This window comes from Poeciliopsis prolifica, unplaced genomic scaffold (genome assembly GCF_027474105.1).
Source record: "Poeciliopsis prolifica strain line A6 unplaced genomic scaffold, Auburn_PproV2 SCAFFOLD001, whole genome shotgun sequence".
Taxonomy (NCBI): domain Eukaryota; kingdom Metazoa; phylum Chordata; class Actinopteri; order Cyprinodontiformes; family Poeciliidae; genus Poeciliopsis; species Poeciliopsis prolifica.
Window position 1 is genome coordinate 1339731 of NW_026562376.1, and position 16190 is coordinate 1355920.

General features: G+C 40.2%; 1 protein-coding gene and 1 pseudogene across 3 annotated transcripts; one reads left to right on the plus strand and one right to left on the minus strand.

The window, feature by feature from the left end:
- Positions 1–1027: 1027 nt before the first annotated feature.
- On the plus strand, positions 1028–10565 carry LOC129375119 (mitochondrial glutamate carrier 1-like). Of its 3 annotated transcripts, XM_055054121.1 has the most exons (11): positions 1028–1168; positions 1696–1860; positions 1942–2178; positions 3284–3406; positions 5520–5575; positions 5737–5827; positions 6253–6368; positions 6446–6617; positions 7269–7441; positions 8216–8291; positions 8434–10565. In XM_055054121.1, the coding sequence occupies exons 3-11, from the start codon at positions 2159–2161 to the stop codon at positions 8573–8575; spliced, it is 969 nt and encodes a 322-aa protein (XP_054910096.1). In that variant the 5' UTR covers positions 1028–1168; positions 1696–1860; positions 1942–2158; the 3' UTR covers positions 8576–10565. The 3 variants fall into 3 exon arrangements, with proteins under 3 accessions (XP_054910096.1, XP_054910011.1, XP_054910176.1); XM_055054036.1 differs by lacking the exon at positions 1696–1860; XM_055054201.1 differs by lacking the exon at positions 1696–1860 and having other exon boundaries at positions 1946–2178.
- LOC129375294 (V-type proton ATPase subunit E 1-like) lies at positions 10561–15579 on the minus strand (annotated as a pseudogene).
- Positions 15580–16190: the final 611 nt, after the last annotated feature.

Here is a 16190-nt window from a genome sequence, read left to right on the forward strand (position 1 = left end):
GTGTACTGTAAATATAGTTCAATTAACTCAAATTAAGTAACTTAATTTAGGTTTACGATTGTAAATAGATTGTAAATCAAATAATACCTTTAAAAAGTATACTTTTATAAACTTGAAATGTTTTAATCTAGCCCAAAAAAATATTAAACTGGCATGCTTTGTATTGTTCTGCAGGTAAATGATTTGTAGTACACTTGCAATAAATGTCAGATATACTTAATAAAATTAACTTTGACTGTTAACATATTTTTTTATTAATTAAACTCCCTGCCACTGTCCAGGCTCCAATTAACCTATCAGAGGACTCCAAACCCATGACATCATCATCTGGCCTTTCCCTGTTACTTAAAGCGACAGTAGCCATACTTCTGATTCTGAAGGCTCATAAAAAAACCTGACGAATTATTTCTCACATTATTGTAAAATGTATCAAATAGAACATAAAAATGAAACTGGATGCTCTGAGTTTATTTTATTTTTATTTATTTTATTTTTTTATTTATTTATTTTATTAAGTATATCTGACATGTATTTTTATATAAGTTGGGTAAACATTTGTACTGGAACTTTTGTTCCCAAATAAAAGTAAAACAGGAGCGCACTTTTGGTCCCAATTGGAAGTCTGTGAACATTGTGGCATTCAGTGGGTCTGTGTGGATATTATGTAACAGCAGGAGAGTTGCACAGTGAGCTCATTAGTGATGGAAAACCTTTGTTGGAGCTCAGCTTGTGTAGTTACATTTCTAGATGAAATACACACAGAGATCCAGTTATTGATCAGTGTCTGCATGTCCACACCACAGCTTATGTTGGGATGTGTTAGTGTAGAGCTGGTAGCTGTGACACACACACACAGAAAGCAAGAGAGAGCGAGAGAGAGAGGAGAGAGAGAGGGAGAGAGAGAGAGAGAGAGGGAGAGAGCAAAGGAGAGAGAGAGAGAGGGAGAGAGAGAGTGAAGGAGAGAGAGAAAGAGGGAGAGAGAGAGAGAGGGAGAGAGAGAGAGAAAGAGAGAGAGAGAAGGAGGGGCTTCAGCTGCAGGACAATGCTGGTGTTTGTGCAGCGGCCCCTGAGTGGCGGCTGGTTTTCTCTCGTTGCTCTCGCTTGACTACCAGTTGCTGCGCTGAAAGGAAAGCAGACATCTTCATCCTGATGAACTGACAGAGGAAAGGTAAGATTTTTTCCTGAACGTTGTCTCACTGCTGTGCATTTAGGATTCCTTAGAGCAGTTTTTTTTTTGTGGGAGCTGGATGTTGGTTTGGGTTGAGGCACCCTTGTCTGAGTTTTGGCAGAGTCACTACTGTGTGTGTGAAAGGAAAGTTTCACTGAAAGAGGCTCAGTTAAAGGCTCCACTGGAAAAGACTGAGTTCAGCTGAGAACAATGATTATTGTGGTAGTAAAGTTCCTGAAAGAGGAGGCGGCGGAGGCGTTGGGAGGTGATGCAAAGTGTTACTAAGGGATAGAGTGAAGGTTTACTCCGGTAAAAATAGACAGAATGGAGATGGAAGGATTAAGAGAGGGAGATTAATGAGAGTGTGAAGGGAAAATAGAAATCGGAGAAAAAGATGACACTAAGGAAGCAGGAGCAGATGCTTACGGTCCGCCACACATTTCTCAAAAAGTCTGAAAAACTAACAGAAACAAACAAGCCTGTCAGACTGTTTGCTTAAACATTTCCTGTTTGGTTATTTGTTTTAGAAAGTGCAGTTAAATGACAGCGACAAACCTTTCATCGCAGCTCTGCCCTCCTTCCCAGCTGACAGATTAGAGACACTAAAGATACTGAAGTTTGACAGGATTTGCAACTGAAGTCGTATGAATGAGTTTCAGAAAGCATAAAAACCTGACGGTACAAACCTGCAGGTAAATAACGGCAGGACTTTGCAGAACCATAAGTGTGTGTTTTATGTAATCCATGTGTCTGATTGTGTTTTGTGCGCCCAGACAGAGAGAAGGACGTCTGAAGTCGTGGCTTTTCTGCACCTCAAACCAAATTCAGCTTCCAGCTGTGGAGCGCACAAAGGAGGCCGTCCACCCAGACTGCATTTCTCAGCTAAATAAATCATCTGGTTCGGGATTGTAGCAGGTGAGAGCTGAAGAAACACCTGGAGGACGACAGGAGGAGCGTTGGAGGAAGGCAAAGAGCCCCGAAAACACCAACATGGGAGACAAGAAGGTCAGGTAAGAAACTGTCTGCTTTACTCACCTTAGGACAAAGTCACAGTGTTTTCTGTAGCAATATACCAAAATATAGTTTATTTTTATTTTTTCTCATCAATTACAAACTCTATTTCAGAAATCTTGGTACCAAAATAAAGCAAACACTTAGGAAACTCCACCAGAAGAGAAAACATCACAGCAGCTGCAGCTATAGAAATGAGGATGGAATATTAAATCATTTGGATTTTTTGCATTATACTTACTGCATGTAAACCTTTTAGAAATATCATAAAAAAGTACAAATGTCAGGAAACAATACCTGTTCAAACACTGATGCAGCTGCAAACTGCAAATTTACAGACGCAGTAGAAAGAAAAGCAAAGGCCTTTTTATCCAACAAAACTGGGAGTTTCATGATGTGATTTTCTAATCAAACTTTATTCAAATTCAAAAATGTTTTATTGATCCCAAAGGGAAGTTAAATTGTTGTGGCTCATGTTGGCAGGAAAGCTCTAGTGTTGTGATTTATTACAGCAAAGAAATAAACTTCTTTTTTACATGTCTAAATTTGTTTTTATGTTTTTCTTAAATATCCACATTTATTTTTATCCAATTATAAAAGAACACTAAAATCTATTATATCTGACTCCAATTAAAGTGTATTTTTTAAGGATCCAAAGTAAAACATAAAAGGAGAAAAATTATAACTAAATTAAGCAAATTTACTGAAAAAATATTAGAACCAACAAAATATGTACTTTTTTGGCTCTATCAGAGCTCCAGTCTTAATGTTTATACTTCGCATGGTGCAGACCGAGTTTTTATTTCATTTCTACATCTGTGTGTGTGTGTGTGTGTGTGGGTGTGTGTGTGTGTGGGTGCGCGTGCGTGTGTGCGTGTGTGTGCGTGCGTGTGTGTGCGCGTGTGTGTGCGTGTGTGTGCGTGTGTGTGCGTGTTTGTGCATGTGCGCGTGCGTGCGTGTGTGTGCGTGTGTGTGTGTGTGTGTGTGTGTGTGTGTGTGTGTGTGCGTGTGTGTGTGTGTGTGTGCGTGTGTGTGTGTGTGTGTGTGTGTGTGTGTGTGTGTGTGTGTGTGTGTGTGTGTGTGTGTGTGGTTGGTCCCTTTCAGTCTCCCTGCTAAGCTGATCAACGGGGGCGTGGCGGGCCTGGTTGGTGTCACATGTGTGTTTCCTGTTGACCTGGCGAAGACCCGCCTCCAGAACCAGCAGGGCGTCCAGGTCTACCAGGGAATGTGAGTGGGATTTCCTCCACGGCCGTAAATCTGCTCCTGTAACTGATCTGGCCAAACAGACGGAGACGGGTTGCCTGCACAACTCCTGATGTTCAAACAGATCTCTCTTCCTCCAAACATTAACAATATCTGAGCTGCATCTCCTCAAAATGATGCTAGACACTTCTGTAAGTTTACAATCAAGCTTAAATTAATGATCAATGTGGATGAGGCAAAATACTTTGTATGGTTTGAATCTACAGTGATTTATCCATTGTTTAAAATATTTCACGCTAAGTTTAGTTTTTTTCTAGTTTATTGTGAAGCAGAAAAAAAAATCAGAGAATAACTTCAGCATTTTTAGTTTAAAAAAGAAACATTTTTGGCCATCTGATTCAGTCGAAAACTAACACTCCTGATTTATGTTACTTAACTCATCATAAGAGGAATAAAAATAGGGATGAATTTGTGAAAGTCATATTTTCACCATATGATTAATTCACTTATTTATACATTGCAAGATATAAAACTGAATATTCAATCATTAAGCTAAATATTTAGCTTAGTTTAAAGCTAAGGATTTAGCTTTAGCTACTAAATCCAGGACAATCCTGGAGTGAAAATGTGTTTGATGCTGCAGAAGAGCTGAGACTCGGTTTAGGTTCCCCTTCCAGCAGGACGACCACCCTGAACAAACAGCCAGAGACATTATGGGACGGCTTGAACCAAAGCAGATGCACGGCTTAAAATGGCCTAGTTAAAGTCCAGGCATAAATCCAAATAAGAATCTGTGGAAACACTTAAAAATTATTTTAAGGATGAAGAGCAGTAAGACACTCTCTCCATCCATAAACTCATTTCTGTTGTTATTTCCAAACAAATGTATTTTTCAAACATCTGAACTGGTTGACCAATAAAGCTGAAGAAGTCAGAACCAGTCGTCAGGCTGCAGCTGGTGGAGCTCAGCTTGTTCTGCTACGAATTCAGGAATTTGCTTTGGCAGCAAACCAACAGGTAAATTAGGACAAAGTATGACTTTTACATTTAAATCTATTTACAAAAACGAGATCGTTTTTTTCCCAAACTTCCTGGTTTTGTTTTGTTGTCATGATAACTGGAACCACATCTACTTATTGACTTACACTGTACAGCCGGGGTGCAGGACGCCGGCCCTCCTGCATGCTTTAGTTCTCCCAGGTTAGCATCACAGATGAAGAACCTGCTGAGGAGGTGGTGCTTCCACCAGGCAGAGAAGTAAGACGTGCAGGACGCCGGCCCTCCAGGGCCGACTTATATAAGCAACTCAAATCTGCTTATATTTGCTGTATTAAAACTTGGCTAAATACAGGAAGTGTTTTCAAGTGAAGACTGACCCAAATCCTAAACAACAGGTGAAATAAATGTATTCAGTTTTCTTCAGTTTAGCCCAAAATAACAGGCCTGATGTTTTTTATTCAAAACAATCCAAAAACTATTTGAAGCTACAATCAAAAAAGAAAGAAAGAAAGAAATCTCATCTGCTTAATCAAACAGTTCATGCTTGTTTTATTGTTGAGTAGGTTAAAAAAAATCACAATATTTTTGGTGATTGTACATTTTAAAAGTGATATTTGCAGTTGATAATTATGGGCCAAATGGCATAAAGTTTGGAAATCTGTGAGGTTTGTGTTGAAGTCTCAAAGGGAAGCTGCTCTAAACTCAGTCAAATCTGTGTTTTTATGATGATATTAGCTCTTACAGCTCCAGTTATTTCATATTCGCTCATATTATCAGAGCTGAAGACGCGTAGAGAGACAGAAAAGCAGAAGCAGGCTGAGCCGCTGCCCTTCAGCAGCACAGCGACCCAGAGGTTTGATCAGCACACATCTGCTGGCCGGGCGTGGCCGTCCTGTTCATGCTCAGCTGCCTGTGGGTTTCCTGTGACTCATGCATGGAAAATATCTGGGAAAACTTCTCTGCAACACAGTTAGACACCATTTTCTCAACTTATTCGCTTTAAAACAGCCAGGATGGCTTGGAATAGCAGTCTTATTCCATCTATGAAGAAATAAGACTGCTAATTCACCCCTCTGCAGAATATGTTGTGAACATAACCTGATGAGAAATGTAATGGCTGTTTTTTGTTGTTCTAAAGGTTTGACTGTCTGGCAAAGACGGTGCGAGCCGAGGGCTATTTCGGATGCTACCGAGGTATCTAATCCACAAAACTACGATGTTGTTGTCCTGCAGAGCTTAAATCTTTTTACGGTGGAAACCAGTGAACCATCTGTGCTCTATAGTGACCCGCTAAGCTGCTTTTTAGGCCTGTTTCTATTTGTGGAGACAAACGTCGGCCTGTTTGTTGTTTTCAGGAGCAGCCGTAAACCTCACGCTCGTTACGCCAGAAAAAGCCATCAAACTGGCCGCCAACGACGTCTTCAGACAAAAACTTTCAAAGGACGGGTAATTTATCTTCTCCTGTCATTTGATGCACCAAATGACACCATTAGAAGGGAGTTAATCAGATCCGTTAGTAGGAGGTGGGGAAACTGCAACCACTTGTGGAAAATTTCTAAATGTTACTTGTGATTTTTTAGTGATATAAATCCATTTCTGTAGAAGCCCAATTCCACCATGAAAGACAAATAATTACCAGAATAAAACTCATAAGAAGTACTTTTATTCTTGTAATTAGAACTTTTTTAAAACTGAATTTGTACTTTTATTGGCATAGATCAATTTTGTTCTTGGAATTATGACTTTAAAACTCATAATTATGACTTCCTGCTGGCCTTTTGTTTTTTATTTCATGGCAGAAATGGGCTTCCATACTTAATGCATGCAGTGTCTGTGTACTGACCAGTGTGTAACCCACTGCTCTGCCCCAGGCATTTGCCCCTGTGGGGGGAGGTCCTGGCGGGGTGCGGGGCAGGGACCTGCCAGGTGGTCGTCACCACTCCCATGGAGATGCTGAAGATCCAGCTGCAGGACGCAGGACGGCTGGGTGAGGCTTTCAGGACTTTCCCAGAGTCGGAGCGCAGGAGTCTCTGCTGCCTGACTTCCGGTGTTTTCCGTTTGCAGCCGCACAGCGACCCGTGGCGGCTCCGACCCAGGCGGCGGCGGCTCCCGGTCCGGCGCCGTCGCTCGTGGCCCCGGCGGTGCGGCGGCCCTCGGCGACCGGCATCACGGCGGATCTGCTGAAGACCCGTGGCCTGGCCGGCCTGTACCGGGGCGCAGGCGCGACCCTGATGAGGTCAGAGAAAACACCTGCAACGAAACGCCGAGGAAACGTTTTCACACCCTCAGACGCAAACAAGAGTAAAAATCTGTAAATCTGTTCTTTTAGAGCAAAGTTTACAATTTACAAGTTTGTGCAAAATTATCCATATCCTGCAGATCTCTGCAGGTTTAGCATAATCAGAGGTCTTCAACATGGGGGTTGCAACACATCGGGGTCGCAGAGGGACTGGAGAGGGTCGAGACTGTGAGATTTATGATTCAGGCATTTATTTTGTAAATTCAAAGAATTTTCTTGACATACATGAAAGCAACACATAACAGCAATAGTCTCTTCATTATGTTAAAAATTCTGTTTTATAAAACAGTTTATGGCAGTATCATTATTAGACTTTTGAATTAAACTTATGTTTTTAAAAAACAAAATGAAGAAGCTGTAAATTACTTGCAATGTAAAAATATCTATCAAATTCTATTTCTTATTGCATATCATTTTTTCAAACTATTATTCTCTGAGCAGCTTGCAGGTCTGTTGTTACTGATCCAGTTTCTGACGATCTATGATCAATAGATCAATGGAGTCCTGCAGCTATGTCTGGTTGTTACGCTGCTATTAATCTCATCACTCCATCGTTTTTTTCCCAACTTTTCTAATGTTTTGTTGCAGGGATGTACCTTTCTCCATGATCTATTTCCCTCTGTTTGCCAACCTCAACGCTCTGGGCCGGGAGGGCAGCGAGGGCCAGGCGGATGTTCAGGCCCAGGCGCCGTTCTGGCAGTCCTTCGTGGCCGGCTGCTCCGCCGGCTCGGTGGCAGCAGTGGCCGTCACGCCGCTGGACGGTGAGCAGCGGTGACATGGACACATATAGTGCATTACAACTTTAATGCGTTTTAATGGGATTTTATCACAAGCCACGTGTGAAAAGGGAAATGACAGAAAGTGGAAGGAAAATGATGTTACAAATGAACATCATGCTGCAGCTCCGTTACGCAGCATGCAGCAGCTGCTGCTGCTGCATGCTGCTGGACCTCTGGGGTTCATTTCTGCTTCCAAACTGACCTGATGGGAAACATTATTGTTGTGTTCAGGCTAAATTCTATTAGCCTGAAATAGAATCTCGATGCTAAACATGCAGCAGTTAATGCTAATGGCCATGAATGATCAGGGCTTCCTGAACTCTTTGTTTGAAGAACCTGAAGACCTGATTAAAACTATAAATATTGTTGTTGTTGAGCTCATTTAACTATTTATTCAATAATTTAACAGCAAAAACAGGTTTTCAGTTAAAATGCTGCTTACTTTGTCTGTTTAGTTTTGAAAATGTTAATTGTGATTAATTACAAACCCTTCAATTCAAAATCAAAAATACTTTATTGACCCCAAAGGGATATTAATTAACTTGTTTCAAAGTTGTAATCAAGTTCCACGTTCATTTTGTGTTTCTGTTTGCAGACGTTGCATTTTTAGAGACTTTTTGTTGATTCTTCTTTGGGAAACAAATCAAGCTCAGGCAGATTGGATGGAGAGCGTCAATGAAGATCAATTTGTATATCTGTATGTTTTCATACTGCAAATAGCATAAATTAGAGATTTTTTTCTTTAAATGTTCCCAGTGATAAAGACTCGCCTGCAGACTCTGCAAAAAGGCGACGGTGAAGATTCGTACAGAGGAATTGTTGATTGCACAAGGTAAGACTGCTGAGCAAAGGGCTTCACGACTCCTTCCTGCATCTCTCTTAAAACTGAAGTTTCAACAAATACGTCATAAAAATCTATATTCTCATAAGTTACACACTGCAGCTTTAAGTCGTCATTTCTCTGAATCTTCCAGACGCATCATGAGGCGGGAAGGACCGTCGGCGTTCCTGAAGGGCGCGGCATGCCGGGCTCTAGTCATCGCTCCCCTCTTCGGCATCGCGCAGGGCGTCTACTTCCTGGGGGTCGGGGAGGCGGTTCTGGGTTTACTGGGATAGCGGTGACTGGCGGCGGTGAAGAGGAACACGAAGGAGAATCCCAGCTTCATTCTCCAGAAAAATGGAGTTTCTCTGGTTTCACCGCCTGGCAGTGAGGTTCTGATGGGTCAACAAGGTCCGGAGTAACTAACCCGAGTCCAGGTGTTCCCTTCACCTGAAGGACGTTTCTCCCGCTGGCTGTAAAGAAAGAACTGCTGGATATTTTTACAGCTGCTAAACTAAAATGCCTGACAGTGAGTGTGACCCATTTATTTTCTATCTGCTTAAAGCAGCAGCTCCGTTACGCAGTCCTCCCACTCCTTCCTGTAGGTCACAGTTGTAATCTGGTCTTCTGCTGGACTGGGAGCCAACCTCTATAAGGTCATTTGTTAATCTGATGGTAATTCCTTTAATCCCTGTAATAGCGTACATTTCAATTTACAACACAGCTCACTTCCTGCTAAAAGGCCACAGGTTAGACTGCAGGACAAAACGCAGCAGCCGTTTTTCACTTTCACTTCAAATAAGAACAATAATAAAGATAAATTTCCCTCCTTATTTATGGTTTGCTTCAAATAATGTGCGCACAACAACAAAGGACAATGCAATCAACGCCTTATCGATCCTCTTAGTGTTAAAGTTTATGTCTTGTAACATGTTAAAGGATTTTGTTTTTAAAGTGGGATTCTGTACAGAAGATACAGAAAGTCAGTATCTGAGCTTCAGACCTTGAAGCTAAAAGCTAATCTGTGGAGTCGCAGTAATTTATGCCGTGATGAAACATTTCCAACATCAGAGCAGTTCTCTAAACCTTCACCGAGCCAGACGACTGCTGCCAAAACGTTTATTAAACTATTCAAACTTTTTTATTTCTCACCAACATTAAATATGGAGATTTTTTGTTTTAGATCAGTCAGGATCACCAACATTATTTCTTTTTGCTAAATGTCAGAATAAGGATATAAATCTATCACTTTAACAAATAAAACTACTTGATTTGGAATGGAAACAGAGCTGCTGTCGTCATCCACTTCAAAATAAGAGCATGAATATAAACATTACTCACATGAAAAAATTGTTCTGCACAATAGGGGATCAGCAGAAGTCTGACCGCCACGCAGCAGTCAGTAACCAAACTGCAGCACATCAAACGTCACATAACTGTACAAACAGCCACGTATTTTATCAAGAAAAGTTCATTCAAGTGACATCAAGTACATAAAATCTTTTCAAAGTTAGCAAAAGCACTAACCCAAAAAACGATCTTTGTCCAGTTCTGAGAAGTCAATTCACTATGTTTCAGTTTAAATGAAGGAAAACCTGAAGAGGCCCTTTGAGGCAGCAGCTCAGACGCTTCCTGGTTAGATATCAAAAGAAATCAGGAAAAATGTCAGGAACAGAAAATTGTGTTTCCACATATCTGGTTCATTGTTGGTTCAACTTCCTGGTGCACGAAGTTTCTCCTGTTCAAACAAGATTAATCAGCAAAGCAATTGGATGGCAAATATTAAAAATATGCCTCGTTTTTCTGTCATTTAACAAATAAAATGTCATTTTGTTGATAATAGACAGAAAACAGGGAACATTTACACAGATTTAGTGTCTTTTACATGAGTACCTGCTTTTTACTGCAACACAAACATGACAACCTGAAATAACTCCATTCCATCAAAGTGAAGATACTGACTGCTTGTAACATCTCAACAAAACCCCACTTTAAAATTACCCCAGTAGCTGGAAGTGGTAATATTTTGCTAGAATTCAAATTTAGACAGGACAGTTTTAAATATTAGACAGAAGCAGTTTAGTAAGGCGCCTCGTCTTACCAACCGCCAATACTTAAAGCCACCAGGTGGCGCCACCTGGTGGCGCCAACAGGTGGCGCCAACAGCTTGTTTTGTTTTTGCATTGTAATACCAGACAGACGTGTTTCCATAGCAACTACCTTTGTCCTGTTCTGTAGAGAAAACTGTTTACACACTGTAAATAAAGAGATCTCCAACATGTTAAACTGACTCCAATTTGTTTATTTTGGCTGTTAAACATCAAATAAACTTAAAAATGTTTTCCAACAATATCAGCAGCAGATTTCAGTTTATGCATCACGTATTTGCAGAAGGTAAGGAGGACATAAGAGCTACTGCTGGGTTACGTTTAAGCCCAGACGTTTTCTGAAAACACTGATCAGTTTAGTTTGACCTGAAAACGTCAATCGCTCTCCTGCGAGGAAGGTCAGGGGTCACCTTGACGTTTCCACCGATGTTCTCCTCAAATTAATCCAAGAATCTGCGGTTGGGGTTGGAACCGAATAAGATCTCTCTAATTTCAGGCATCATCTGGAAGGAGAGGGCGGCGCCGTTTGTTTTAATGAGGAAAAAACGCTGATAGATTCATTAAGGTCTGATTAACTCAGAAAGTCAGTGGTTCTTTCTTCTAAACAGAGAAATTGTTTCAAAATACTGATGCTAATAATTTAATGTCTAAGCACCAAAATATAACTTCAAGATGCTCAACATGTCTCTTTTTAAATTATTTTTGTGTAGGAGTTTGCATATAATTACTACGTTATTCCCACAATATGATTTTCATGCTACCAAGACTGTATTCTCGCATTATTACAGTTTTATTCTCGTTTCATTATGATTATTCCAGTAATATTCCGATTTTGTCATTTAATTGCTACTTTATTCTACTATGAGTTTTTTCTTGTATTATTGTGACAATGTTCTTGTAACATAAAAATAAATTTATTAGCCTGATCAATATTCTATCATGTTGAAGTTTTGAAAACTGTTTGGCTTCATCCAGACTTCAGAACATGTTCAACATATTTTAAAATTTTCAGCTTTTGGGTCAAACAGGAACCGGGTTTGAACAAAATGAACAAACACTTAAAAACGCAAAAGGCTGAAAACATTCTGAAGTTTTCAGGTTTTTCCTACTGATAGAGTTATGCTGCCCCTGCAGACACACAGCAGAACTACATGCTATGATTTTACCTAGTAATCCAAATTTCTGCACTTTGTGTAATGTATAATACCTGCTGTGCTACGAGATCCAGTCTGCTCTCCAGGGTGTTGGAAACCTTAATCTTTTCCATTACTGTTATAGACTTCAACGCCGCCGCAGCTGTGAAAAACGCAGGACAGATTTACTTTAACTGAACGCATCAGCAGCAGCCGCTGGTCCGCCGGTCCACTGTGCTGCAGGGTTCAAATCTGGTTCCAAACAGCTGCATCACATGAGGAGATGATTAAATTAAAACTGTGATGGATTTGACCATCTTACATGTCTGATGGAAGGAAGTGATCCTGGTCAACCCGGACAGTTATGTTGCTCTTCACCGTCTCCTTGTAGATAGTGATGTTCTTATCCACTGCAGCCTGCAGTCACAGCACACAGCTTTATTTCACCAACCCAAACCGTCACCAGCGCAAAGCAGAAAAGCTAGACTACCTGAACCATGTCAACATCCTGCTGCCGGCAGCGGACGGTGACTTTAGGCTCCAGCAGCTGGTAAAAGCCCTAAAATGTAGCAATAAATCAAAAGAAACACGGTTAGCGTAAGTAGTGGGCACACTTACGCTAACCTGCTAACAGCCAAGCTAACAGCCAAGCTAACCTTTTGCTTAGCGCTTCAGCTAACTTCAAAAAGGTCTAGCATACTTAGCTTCCCATAAATGAGTTTTCCTGGATAAATTCAAAGTTGTTCATTATTTGGTTGTTTAGAAAATGTTCAGTTGAATGAAGTTCAACATCTGCGTTGATGTATAGATATTTTAAAACAGAATCACACTAAAAACACCAATGGTAGTATGTTTTAAAAAGTCTTGCTTTCTTTAATTTAAAATCTAAACACAGAAATAAAACGTGGTTCTTTAAAAATAACAAAATTTTTGCTACCAAAAAACTGAGTTTCCTTTTTTTAAAAGGTCTGCAGTCTGGACTGAAGGCTGTAGACGCCCTTAGCATTAGCAGAACCAATGTTTATGCTTCAAGGTTAGAGATGCTAACTTCTTTATCTAGGGTCGCCCACCACTGTTCTTGGTGAAGCATTACTTATGATTCTCAGCTCACCTGCAGCAGCAGACCCTCCAGCAGCTTGGCGTACCTGTCCGGGTCTTTGACGATGTCAGCGATTCTTTGTCGAGCCTCACTCAGCAGATCCTGAACATAAACACAAGTTGAAGTTTTTAAGAGCCGCTTATCTCAGAAAACCTTTTCTCAAGCACTTCTGCATAGTTTCTGCATGGTGCAGAACCAATTGTTCTCAAACTGCGGGCGCCCCCTGGTGGTTCACACGGTACTGCAGGTCACTCAGCAGAAAAACTAAAGATATCGGTGGAAAGAAAACATTGGCAGCCAAGTCAGACCTGCTGAAAAGTATTAATCTGTCGATTCTTTTGACCCAATTGCTCTGCTTGCACTTATTGTTATTTTTATTTAATTAAAAGTGATTCAACCGGCAACTAAATACAATTGATGAAAATGGGTGTCTAATTTTTATATTTAATAGTGCAGAAGGTTTTTGTTTCTGCCAAAGCAACTCAAGTCTATTTTTATTTTACTATGCTTCTAGATTATAAATTATAACATTTCAGGTTATTATTGCAGAAAACAGGATTTCTCTTTAGATTTTCATGTGTTTGTCAAAACTGAATCCACACTTTCAGAATCTGCAAATAACTAAAAACTCTCCCGACTTAATATTTGCAAAGGTGAGTGGCTGTTACAAAACAGCATCATCCTTCTCATTAAGATGAACAAGAAAACAGCAATAAGTGAGTTAAATAATTTAATTTCAGGTTGCATATGTTAAAATTGAGTTATTGCGGGGCAGTTTAAGGCTGGTGAGTTTCTGTGAAATGGGTTAAAAGGTTTGAGGATCTGACCGTCACCATGTCGTCTCGGGCCTTCAGCACCTTCAGCCTGGCTTGGTTCTTCAGTTGGGACATCTGGCTGAGGAGAGACGATTCCTGATGAGAAACATCGCTCTGACCTCCAGGAGCCACACTAAAGAACACAAACCTTAAAAACTCACATTTTCTTATGTTGTTCAATCTGCTTCTCCTTCTTCTCATAGTAACTCATAATTTTCACCCGGTGGGTTTGCACCAGGCGACCTTTCTCGATGTTAAACTCTTCTTCTCCCTGAAAGCAAACATCCCGGTCCGTTACGGGTCGCTGTGACGGAAGTGGACGTTCTGAGCTGAACGTCCGTTACCTTGGCTAAGATCTCCTCGACTCGCTCGCTGGCCTCCTGCTCGATGAACGCCATCATGTGTTTGATCTGCAGCCACAAAACAGATGAAACTCACACCAAGGTTTAAGTCTGAATCTTTCATTTAACTCCAGTGGTAGTCGAGTTAATTGACAGCAAAATAAGCAACATTTTCAATTCAAAAACGCATTTTTTTTCTACTAAATTATTGAATAAATAGACATAGGAGCTGAAATATGTATAATTTCTAATCTATTGTTCAGGTTTTTCAACCATCAGATGGGATGACTGGTTCCTCTGGATTTCCCTCAGAAACAGCAGGTCTAACGTCATCAGGACTGAAGTCAAAGAATCAGACTGGAGGCTCCATGAAGTTCACGGAGTTCATGGAGCTGCTCCTCTCTGGGGTTGTCAACGTTTAAAACACATTTCAGAAAACTTCTTTTTCTGCATTCTTTCAGTATCTTTGTATTCAAACGGATCCCTGACCCATCCGAGTATTTATCCCGAAGACAAAAGGAATGGTGAGAGTGCAGTGCCCTGTGGTGCTCCCCCAGGTAAATATAAAAACAGGCACAAAGAGCCTGAATGCATCATCTGGAAATGATTAGTCAGCATTTGTTGCAGTTTTTTGGGATCATCATATTGGATATTGTGATAACAATGAATTTGCAATGTGACGCCACACTTCTGGGAATTTTTGTAGCTGACAGCCATCTTGGTAGGCAGCCATAACCAAGTGCAATGAGAGTTGATATGGAGTTGCTATGACAACAATAAACTAGACACAAACTTTGAACTATGAAAACATTACAACTACTACACATTACAATTTTTGAGTACTGTACCAACCCCTGAATAATACAAAAATAAATATCAGTGATATTTACTGAAGCACTTGCTGTACTACAGTAACAACTACTAAAATTAGCTTTGCTAATGTAGCTTTTATCTGCAAGTTAAGGCAGACTTGCAGCCTACCAAGATGGCTGTTCTTAGGGAACTTGCTCTTCTGTGATCTATGGTCATAATGAAGTTGATTATTTGCTGATTGTGATTTTTTAAAAGTATTTTTCCCCCCATTTTGTCCCATTTCAGTCGGACTTTCTGCATTCACTGACATTTCTCTCCAATGAACCTTTGACTTGTCAACAGAAACTAGGTTTGTGTGACTGGACTGGTTCCAGTGACTGGTTCCAGTGACTACTGGTCTCAGTGACTGGTTCCAGTGACTGAACTTTCATACAGAAACATAAATGCAAACAAAAGGCGGATTATTTTGATTATTAATATTGGGCAATTATTATTTAACTCAGCTGTACTGTAACTTGCAGCATTCTAGTGTCCAGATCGATGTAAACAGGATGTTTTGCTCCAGGATGTTCTTCCAGTTTATCCGCTGGAATAAAACGTTTTTTTTAAAAAAGGCGGTTTCATCCTCACCTGCTTCTGGACGTCTGCGTCGGTGAGCGCCATGTTTCTGCTGTTTCTTGTAGTTTGGAGCGTAAAAATTCAACTTTTATACAGCAGCGAAGGAGGCGCCGTGTCGAGCCCAACCAGCTTTTCTCCCCGAGTTTACGACACAGGACTTCCGGTCAAACTTTTTAAATTTGGCCCCACAAGTAGAACCGTTTATACCCTTGTTTTAATTAATTGTTTATCATATTTTTTCCCGTTAAAGTTCCACATGCTTTCATTTTAGAGCAGCACAAACATCTTTTTTCAGCAAATTCTCCCAAAGTAGTAAAGATGGAGGGCGGGGCCTTCATAAACCAGAGAGACAGAGCGTTGACCTGTCGGCCATATTGGGAGTGGCATCTTTGCTGCGTTCTGCAAAAATACAGTTATGCTGCGTTCCATTTACCTCGGAAGTCGGAATTTGTTCTCTTCTAATATTTTTCCCAATTTCTATAATAACAACAACAATGGCAATAATAATAAGAATATTTATTTATTGTCATACAAATACATATTAATATCTAAACATTTGGATTTTAAAGGGCTTTGTTGTCACCCATCATTATGTATTTATTATTATTATTATTATTATGATTATTATTATTATTATTATTATTATTATTATTATTATTATTATTATTATTATTATTATTATGTGGTTTTGTATATTGTTAGAAAGTATGAGTGAATTTTAAGCACATGAGTTTTTGTCATTAATGTACTCTCCCATATAAATATTCTACATAAAAGCAATTTATCTAAATTCCTTGACTGTAAATTGAAGTTCAGGATATTCGGAAAGCCAGATTTCCCACCAGATTGTCCAGGTTGAAACTCTCACACTGGCGGAAAACCCGATGTGTCTTCTGAACGGCGCTTCTCCACAGCGTTTTAAGGCTCGAGTTTTCACGCCATGGTGCATTCACTCAAGTCGGAAATATGTGTTTATGTCATTTC

Coding starts and splice junctions, on each gene's coding strand:
- LOC129375119 (XM_055054121.1), top strand. CDS start 2,159: ATGGGAGACAAGAAGGTCAG. Junction 7,442..8,215: donor GGCCGTCACGCCGCTGGACG/GTGAGCAGCGGT, acceptor AAATGTTCCCAG/TGATAAAGACTCGCCTGCAG. Junction 8,292..8,433: donor GGAATTGTTGATTGCACAAG/GTAAGACTGCTG, acceptor TGAATCTTCCAG/ACGCATCATGAGGCGGGAAG.